Below are 9,907 nucleotides of genomic sequence, written 5' to 3'. Positions count from 1 at the left end.
CCATGAGCATATTATTGGTATTATAGGCTTCGCTTTAATGGAGAGAGAACTGTCATTGTCAACCTTGTAAACACTGATCTCATTTCAACGTGATAACAAATGTGTTCATGGATATTCAACCTGGATATTTTTGCTGGTGTTGTCTTTATACAATGAGCAAAATGTCACCCGATGAAAAAAAAAAATAGACTATGGGTCACTATACTATTCTTTTGACATGAACCTATTGTTGTTTTTGAAGTTGCTGTACGTCATCTCCAACTCCAATCCTGCCTCTGTCCTAAATCCAGGCGCCAGGTAGTTGTGAGAACTCATTGGCAGGTGTACTCGTCCAATCAGCACCATTTAGTTTCAGCCCCGTTGCCCCTTGCCTGCACCACATCACAGTCCTCTGGGTTCCAGAACGTTGACGCACACATTTCGCCTCATATTCTTCCTGACACGAAACGCAGCTCCGCGGATCAGGCGTCGCGTCACTAACTCAAAAGGTGCTCAAGGTTCCCGCTCAGAACATCGGTCCAGGAGGGGGCACTACCGTAGGTTAACCGTTGGTGCTCACTATGCCTTTTTGAAGGGGTACCATTGTGACTGGCTTAAAGAGTAAGTTACAAGATATATTCTGTTTTTTTTCTGGATTTCTATACGTGAAGTGAGGAAGATGTTTTCGTCCGCGGGTAAACGCTGTTTTACGATAGAATCATTGGTGGCCAAAGAAAACCCTCTAACTACGGAAGATCCCATCCGACCGACGGCTTTGACGTATTCCAACCCCACTGACGCTTTCATGAACGGGTACCAGAGTCCCACCGGCAGGTCTCTGTATCAGAACCCGGAGCTGGTGTTCCCTGAGTCAGTCAACCACCCAGGGCTGACCATGAACCCCCACCAGCTAGGAGGGGGCCACCTACAACACCCTGCACACTTCTTTGGGACGCAACACCGAGACCCTCTTAACTTCTACCCATGGGTTTTACGGAACAGGTTCTTCGGACACAGATTTCAAGGTAAAATGATTGATTGATTGATTGTGTGTCGTGTTTTCTCAATCTCAATAGCCAATGTCAAGCAGCCCAAGTTACAGGTTAACTAAAGAAAAATAATGCCTCTTGAGTTGCTTGTGTTTTTAGAATAAAGGACTAAACTATGTGACCTACACTGCATGCGCTCAGAAATGTCCATTTCACAGATTAATGATTGACAACAATTAGGCTACGATAATGATGATGTTAATCATTCATTTTCATCTATGTTAAACATTATCAGTTAATATTTGTTTTTATTGCAATATTATTGACAACGAGGGATGGGCTTTATAGTTAACCTTGCTTTTCAGCCGCAGGTGAACATAACAAATAGTCAGTGGTATAAAGTACTAAGTTAAAAATATTTGAAATACTACTTCAGTATTTTTTGTTGTTGTTGGTATCTGTACTTTACTTTACAATTTATATGTGGACAACTTTTACTTTATTAAAGAAAATTGTAATAAAAAAAAAAAAAACATTTTTACATTTCCCTGACACCCAAAAGTACTCCTTACATTTTAAATGCTTAGCAGTACAGGACAATGGTCAAATTCACGCAGTTATCAAGAGAACATCTCGGGTCCTACTGCCTCTGATCTGGCGGAGTAGGTGATGCCAGAGTATTGGAGCGTGACCCCTGGCTATCCGTAAATTAAAACAAAACAAGAAAAATGGTGGCATCTGGTTTACTTAATATATGGATTTTTTAATTATTTATACTTATTTATACTTTTATACTTTTGATACGTAAGTATATTTTAGCAATTACATTTACTTTATTATACTTAAGTATATTTAAAACCGAATACTTTGAGACTTTTACTCAAGTAGTATTTTACCGAGTGACTTTCTCTTTTACTGGAGTCTATTTCTATTACGGTATTTTTACTTTTTTACTCAAGTGGGACAATTGGGTACTTTTTCCACCACTGGAAATAAGTATCTATAGTGGATGTGAGATAGAGTGTACTTATCTACAACACGCTTCGGTAAAAAGGAAAACGTCAATGAGTTTTGAAATTAAAACATCTCAACGCAGAGTAGCACATGTTTTACTATTCCCATGAGGTGAAGACATGTCGATAAAAAAAACAAAATAAACAACAACAACAACAACAACATTAAGTTGAGGAGAACGCACACTAAAATTCACCAAACCAAAAACGCACACCAAAATTTACCAAACCAGAAACGCACACTAAAATTCACCAAACCAGAAATGCACACCAAAATTCTTCAACATTGATAAGATAGCTCATGCTATTGCATGCTAAAATATCCATCTGCATTATAATTTTCATATCAGTGAACAAATTCCTTCAGTCTCTACAAAGTTAGTAGGTAAATCAGCTTATAGTTTCTATGCATCCCATCTTCCCTATCACTTCCGGGTGCCTCTCCGGCAGCTGTAATTGTTTCATTGAGGACATATTTGCTGATTGTTTGCCATTAGTGTGTTTTAATTAATCAATTTTATTTGTGTATATTTGTATTGTAATTCATTTTGTGAATTGTGTGCGTGCAGGGTTTCCTTGTGAAACAGACCTTTGTCTCCCTGTTATAATAAGAGTAAACTAAATATATAGCACAGCAAGCTAACATGTTATATCACCTGTTATAATAACCTCTAAACTAAATATATAGCACAGCAAGCTAACATGTTATATCACCTGTTATAATAACCTCTAAACTAAATATATAGCACAGCAAGCTAACATGTTATATCACCTGTTATAATAACCTCTAAACTAAATATGTAGCACAGCAAGCTAACATGTTATATCACCTGTTATAATAAAGGTAAACTAAATATATAGCACAGCAAGCTAACATGTTATATCCCCTGTTATAATAACCTCTAAACTAAATATATAGCACAGCAAGCTAAAATGTTATATCACCTGTTATAATAAAGGTATACGTGAAGTCAGTGATACAGATGATAAAATATGTAGGAATCTGTTTTCCTTTAGATCTGAAGTCCAGGTTAACGGAGTGCATCTAAAGTCCAAGTTAACGGAGTGCATCTGAAGTCCAGGTTAACGGAGTGCATAGCTAACCAGTCTATTTTCCCACGGCACCATGGATGGCTGTTTTCCCCACACATCGGGCCACAGCCAAAGGAAATATTGTCTTTGTCACGCGGTTACTCCCACTGTGAATTTATCCCTAATCACACGAAACCACTATCCGAGTGAGTGGGCCGATCGTGCACAACGATTTTATTCCCAAATGTTCTCTGAAATTTGGGATTTTTATGCCAACTTTTTACTGCCAATTTATATGTCTCACATCACTTGTAAATGTTTTTGTCTCAACCGCTTTTTTAATACACACAGGGACCTATATGCACTACAGTCGATTAATCTAACATTTTACGAGAGGTTATATTTAGGCTAACTCTCCCTAATGTTCCTGTGTGACTTCATTTAATAGGTCTTCTATACAATATAGGCTATTTGGACACATACGATCAAGTATTCTCAATATTTGAACACAGGTTTCATAGTGTTCTCAATTTAAAGAAGGCACATGACGTTGTTGATGAGTTAAACACTGACTCATATATATGTCTATACAGCGTCAATGTAGGCCTCAATTTAAACAGTAGACCTAGATTTTTATATCGCAACAATTAAGGCTGTAAAATCTAGGTCTACTGTTTAAATTGAGGCCTACATTGACGCTGTATAGACATTACAACGCTGAATAGACTGTACTTCAAACTACACCAAGAGTTTATAAACTCGCCTTTGAAACCAACAGGGCGTGTGCTGTTCTCTTCCACCTCACTGCACATCAAAACGCGCCTCGTGTTGCTCAGTGTGTTCATTGCTTCGATCTAAATCCCACTGTGATTTCCCTCTCCCTCTCTCTCTCCCTCTCTCTGCCCCCAGGAAATGATGTTTCCCAAGATAGCATGCTCCTTCACGGCCCGTTCGCCCGGAAACCCAAGCGGATCCGCACCGCCTTCTCCCCGTCGCAGCTCCTGCGGCTTGAACGGGCGTTCGAGAAGAATCATTACGTAGTAGGAGCGGAGAGGAAACAGCTGGCCAACAGTCTGAGTCTGTCTGAAACACAGGTGAGATCTCTACCCAGTATTGAATTGTATTGAACACAGTTCGGGAATATATAAATCATTAGTAATACAGCCCAAACGCATTCTGCAAACTGCGTTGATAAATTGAGGGTTATGAAGCCTGCTTCTTCATCGAAATAAAATATCTTCAACAACATATATATATATTTTAATACAAGTTTGTAATAAGCCTTAATAACAAGCATATAAATCAGCAAATTATTCATATTTAGTTGTTATTAATAAATACAACAAGTTCAGTGTATTATGTATTAGTTCGATGGAAGGGGTCCATATTCCGTTATATTCCGTGAAATAAACATTTTAAACCGGCTCCATACACATGATTTAAAATATTATTGCAACTAAAATGTAATTATTATTTTCATTAATATTCAATTGTAATTGTTATTGACGTTGTATAAAAAACTGTATTAGGCTATTAGGCTATCCATTAGTATGTCTGGGAAACTTTCGCTCTTTCCTGCAGGTATAATTAGGACTATAGTTCACACAGAACCAATATCGACACATTTTTACGCTGGAATTACCTGTTAGCGAAAGGCCTATTATAAGAAAACAATTCTGACTAGGCGATTGTAGAAATGTATTGTCAAGTTCACTGAGTCCTCTAACAATCAGTTAAAAACAGGTCATGTGAGCTCCATTTCCAATACGTTCTTATTGGGAAAAATAGTTGATCTAGCCCGATGAACAAAACAATACGATATTCTTTAGGCAGAGCATAAAGCGCCAACATAACGTAGCCTACAGTGAAATAATGACACATATTAGTCAAATCCAAATGAATAACTCGACATTTTGATACAAACTCTTTCACTGCCCATGAAGAGTAGCGCTAATGGGGATCCATAATAAATACAAACACTCTCCTGCATTATTCTCGCTAGTTTTTCCAGGATATAATTTATTATTAAAATAATCTATGTATCTACTATTAAAAAAGGCCCATATACTATAAAAAAGGCCTATATACTATAAAAAAAGAAGGCCTCTATGACATAATGTTGTTGAAATGAAATAGGCGCTGGTTGTTGAATGCAAATAATCGCGGGGAAAAAAATATTTATAACTTCTCTTCAATAATGGTAAATCGTCTGACTGCCAGCGACATAACTTCCAGAGGATATCACCGTGAAACGAATCGCCACCAGCATCATTAGGACTCTAATTAATTACAATAGGATACCCTTACCCTCTCTTTGGCAGCCTTGAAAGTTGCTTATAACGACAACTAATACATTAGAATGACATCATGACCAAACATCGTTATATCAATTGACTTGGTTACCTTGGTGTTGATATGCAAATTATAATATGCAGCGAACAGTTTTTGGTGTTGAGTGTAGCTATTCAACCAGTTTTGTTTTCTTTTCTAGCGCTATTTTTTTTGCAAATAGTAGCTATTTATGAAGATTTTACTTGTAATGATCATGATATGGTTGTTTAACGCACTAAATGCATATTTTGTGGGGTAAATTTCACGACAAAACAATAGTGAAACATAACATCCACGGAGAGAAAGACAGAGTTCCCCTCTGACCTTCTTCTCCAATGTTTTTTTTTGTTGTTGAGAAGTTGAAGAGGAGAGAGGACTGAGAGGAGGAGTATGCAATTGGGATTTTCCCAGAATAGAGGAGCCTAGAGAACCCATCCAATAAAATGAAATATAAATCCTTAATTAGATAGATGTCTCTAATGTCCCCGTCTTCCTCCCCAGGTGAAGGTGTGGTTCCAGAATATAGATGTCTCTAATGTCCCTGTCTTCCTCCCCAGGTGAAGGTGTGGTTCCAGAACATAGATGTCTCTAATGTCCCCGTCTTCCTCCCCAGGTGAAGGTGTGGTTCCAGAATATAGATGTCTCTAATGTCCCCGTCTTCCTCCCCAGGTGAAGGTGTGGTCCAGAATATAGATGTCTCTAATGTCCCCGTCTTCCTCCCCAGGTGAAGGTGTGGTCCAGAATATAGATGTCTCTAATGTCCCCGTCTTCCTCCCCAGGTGAAGGTGTGGTCCAGAATATAGATGTCTCTAATGTCCCCGTCTTCCTCCCCAGGTGAAGGTGTGGTCCAGAACATAGATGTCTCTAATGTCCCCGTCTTCCTCCCCAGGTGAAGGTGTGGTCCAGAATATAGATGTCTCTAATGTCCCCGTCTTCCTCCCCAGGTGAAGGTGTGGTTCCAGAACATAGATGTCTCTAATGTCCCCGTCTTCCTCCCCAGGTGAAGGTGTGGTCCAGAATATAGATGTCTCTAATGTCCCCGTCTTCCTCCCCAGGTGAAGGTGTGGTTCCAGAACAGGAGGACTAAATACAAGAGACAGAAGCTGGAGGAGGAGGGGCCTGACTGTCATCAGAAGAAGAAAGGAAACCACCACATCAACAGATGGAGGCTTGCCACCAAGCAGGGCAGCTCAGAGGACATTGATGTCACCTCTGAGGACTGAGAATACCCCCCCCCACTCCCCCTTATGTCCCCTTCCTCCTACTCCCATGGCCTCCTACACCCTTCTACCCTCCTACTGCCCTGCCCCCCCCCCCCCCCCCCCACATATTCCCTGGCCTCCTACACCCTTCTACCCTCCTACTCCCCTGCCCCCCCCCTCCCCCACATCCCCCACATCCCCTGGCCTCCTACACCCCCCCCCCCCATTCCCTGGCCTCCTACACCCTCATACCCTTCTACTCCCCTGCCCCCCCCCCCCCCCCCACCACCACATTCCCTGGCCTCCTACACCCTTCTACCCTCCTACCCCCCCCCCCCCCCCCCCCCCCCCCCCCCCCCCACATTCCCTGGCCTCCTACACCCTTCTATCCTCCTACTCCCCTGGCCCCCTACTCCCCCCACATTCCCTGGCCTCCTACACCCTCATACCCTTCTACTCCCCATAACCTGTGTCCCCTTTCTGAGGACCAAAGTCAATACCCTATTTATTATGTCAAGTTATGAAGTATAATGACATGTTACAAGAAGAAAAATACCCCCCCCCCCCCTAAAGGACTAAAAGTATTTGATAAGTTTCTTCAACAACAGCAAGAGAGGAGTGTTTTGAGTCGACGGTCGGTGATGCAGAGAAAAAACAGATTTTATGACACTCGACTTGTATCGGTGGTGTTCCATCTTGCATCACATACGGCTTCTCTGATCTCATAATGTCTCATCTATCTAATGATCTTTGGTGCATGACTTACAGCAGCCGGAGCTGAGGAAGGTTTTTGTTTGTGTTTTCATTTTGACATAATGTAAGGATATTATTACATGACAGGTCGTTCACACTAAAGGCTGCTTCTGTTCTGCATTTTGAGGAAACATATACAAACATGTAAAATTCTAAGATAATTTTTCTTCAGTTTCATAACCGGGCCACGGTTCAGTTGTTAAACGTTGCAGATAGAAATGCCATGAACAGAACCGACATGTTTGTTCTACAGAGCATATTTCTACGTGAACGTTCCTGCTGAACTCGCCTCATTGTTCTACAGAGCATATTTCTACGTGAACGTTCCTGCTGAACTCGTCTCTGGTGTGCGCACAACACAGGTATCCACACGTTCACTACTCACTGTCGGTGGACTGCAGTATGGATGTGGATTAAGGTCATCAGGACTCAATGCTGGCTGGGGTAGAATAGGATCAATCTAACGGTAGACTCTTGTCATTACTGGAATGTTTACCGACAGACATATTGACATCAATTTAAATATCAAACATATAAAAATGTAACAATAAAATGTAACAATAAATAAAGATGTTTTAGAAACAAGAACATAAAAAACTAATTAAGAGTTTGTCTGGTGAACATTATTTCTGAGCTATGCTAGCTTGCTCATAGTCTCCTAATGGTCTAGAGAATGACCAGGTAAGGCAGGTCAGAAAGATAAGGCAGGTCAGAAAGGTATGGCAGGTAGGCTGGTAAGAAAGGTAAGGCAGGTAAGGCTGGTAATGCAGGTAAGGCAGATAAGGCAGGTAAGGCAGATAAGGCAGGTATGGCAGATAAGGCAGGTAAGGCAGGTAAGCAGGTAAGGCAGATAAGGTAGGGATGGCAGGTAAGGCAGATAAGGCAGGTAAGGCTGGTATGGAAGATAAGGCAGGTATGGCAGATAAGGCAGGTATGGCAGATAAGGCATGTAGGCAGATAAGGCAGATATGGCAGATAAGGCAGGTATGGCAGATAAGGCATGTAGGCAGATAAGGCATGTATGCAGGTCAGGCAAGTTAGGCAGGTAGGGCAGGTAAGGCAGGTAACACATGTAGGCAGGTCAGGCAGGTAAGGCAGGTAAGCAGGTAAGGCAGGTATGGCAGATAAGGCATGTAGGAGGGTAAGGCAGATAAGGCAGGTAAGGTGGGTATGGCAGATAAGGCAGGTAAGGCAGGTAAGGCAGGTATGGCAGATAAGGCAGGTATGGCAGATAAGGCATGTAGGCAGGTATGGCAGGTAAGGCAGATAAGGCATGTAGGCAGGTCAGGCAAGTTAGGCAGGTCAGGCAGGTAAGGCAGGTAAGGCAGGTAACGCATGTAGGCAGGTAAGGCAGATAAGGCAGGTATGGCAGATTTGTCAGGTAAGGCAGATAAGGCAGGTATGGCAGGTAAGGCAGGTAAGGCAGGTAAGGCGGGTATGGCAGATAAGGCAGGTAAGGCAGGTAAGCAGGTAAGGCAGGGTGAGGCAGGTTTGGCAGATAAGGCATGTAGGCAGGTAAGGCAGATAAGGCAGGTAAGTCAGTTATGCTGGAGGGACTAGACAAGAGCACCGTTAGTTTAGTTAACAGGTGCCAGGTGTGTTACCCTCAACAGCCTCCTTTATCCTCCAACAGACAGAACATAATCCCCTAAAGTCTGTACTACCACCTCTATCTACTGTACCTCTATAAACAGAGTAATAGTAGATACTACCACCCCCTCCCTCTCACCTCTATAAACAGAGGAACAGTAGATACTACCACCCCATCCCTCTCACCTCTATAAACAGAGGAACAGTAGATACTACCACCCCATCCCTCTCACCTCTATAAACAGAGGAACAGTAGATACTACCACCCCATCCCTCTCACCTCTATAAACAGAGGAACAGTAGATACTACCACCCCATCCCTCTCACCTCTATAAACAGAGGAACAGTAGATACTACCACCCCATCCCTCTCACCTCTATAAACAGAGGAACAGTAGATACTACCACCCCATCCCTCTCACCTCTATAAACAGAGGAACAGTAGATACTACCACCCCATCCCTCTCACCTCTATAAACAGAGGAACAGTAGATACTACCACCCCATCCCTCTCACCTCTATAAACAGAGGAACAGTAGATACTACCACCCCATCCCTCTCACCTCTATAAACAGAGTAACAGTAGATACTACCACCCCATCCCTCTCACCTCTATAAACAGAGGAACAGTAGATACTACCACCCCATCCCTCTCACCTCTATGAAAAGAGGAACAGTAAATACTACCACCCCATCCCTCTCACCTCTATAAACAGAGTAACAGTAGATACTACCACCCCATCCCTCTCACCTCTATAAACAGAGTAACAGTAGATACTACCACCCCATCCCTCTCACCTCTATAAACAGAGGAACAGTAGATACTACCACCCCATCCCTCTCACCTCTATAAACAGAGGAACAGTAGATACTACCACCCCATCCCTCTCACCTCTATAAACAGAGGAACAGTAGATACTACCACCCCATCCCTCTCACCTCTATAAACAGAGGAACAGTAGATACTACCACCCCATCCCTCTCACCTCTATAAACAGAGGAACAGTAGATACTACCAC

The 9,907-nt window shown here is 42.1% G+C and overlaps 1 protein-coding gene across 1 annotated transcript; it reads left to right on the top strand.

Moving 5' to 3' along the window:
* Positions 1–385: 385 nt before the first annotated feature.
* Positions 386–7,896, top strand: emx1 (empty spiracles homeobox 1). The gene is made up of 3 exons (XM_036963031.2): positions 386–1,004; positions 3,923–4,107; positions 6,400–7,896. Exons 1-3 carry the CDS (start codon positions 659–661, stop codon positions 6,565–6,567), a joined length of 699 nt encoding a protein of 232 aa, XP_036818926.1. The 5' UTR covers positions 386–658; the 3' UTR covers positions 6,568–7,896.
* Positions 7,897–9,907: the final 2,011 nt, after the last annotated feature.

The sequence above is a fragment of the Oncorhynchus mykiss genome, chromosome 25, assembly GCF_057628025.1.
Source record: "Oncorhynchus mykiss isolate SJ-2025 chromosome 25, ASM5762802v1, whole genome shotgun sequence".
NCBI lineage: Eukaryota > Metazoa > Chordata > Actinopteri > Salmoniformes > Salmonidae > Oncorhynchus > Oncorhynchus mykiss.
This window is presented reverse-complemented; position numbering and strand designations above follow the sequence as displayed.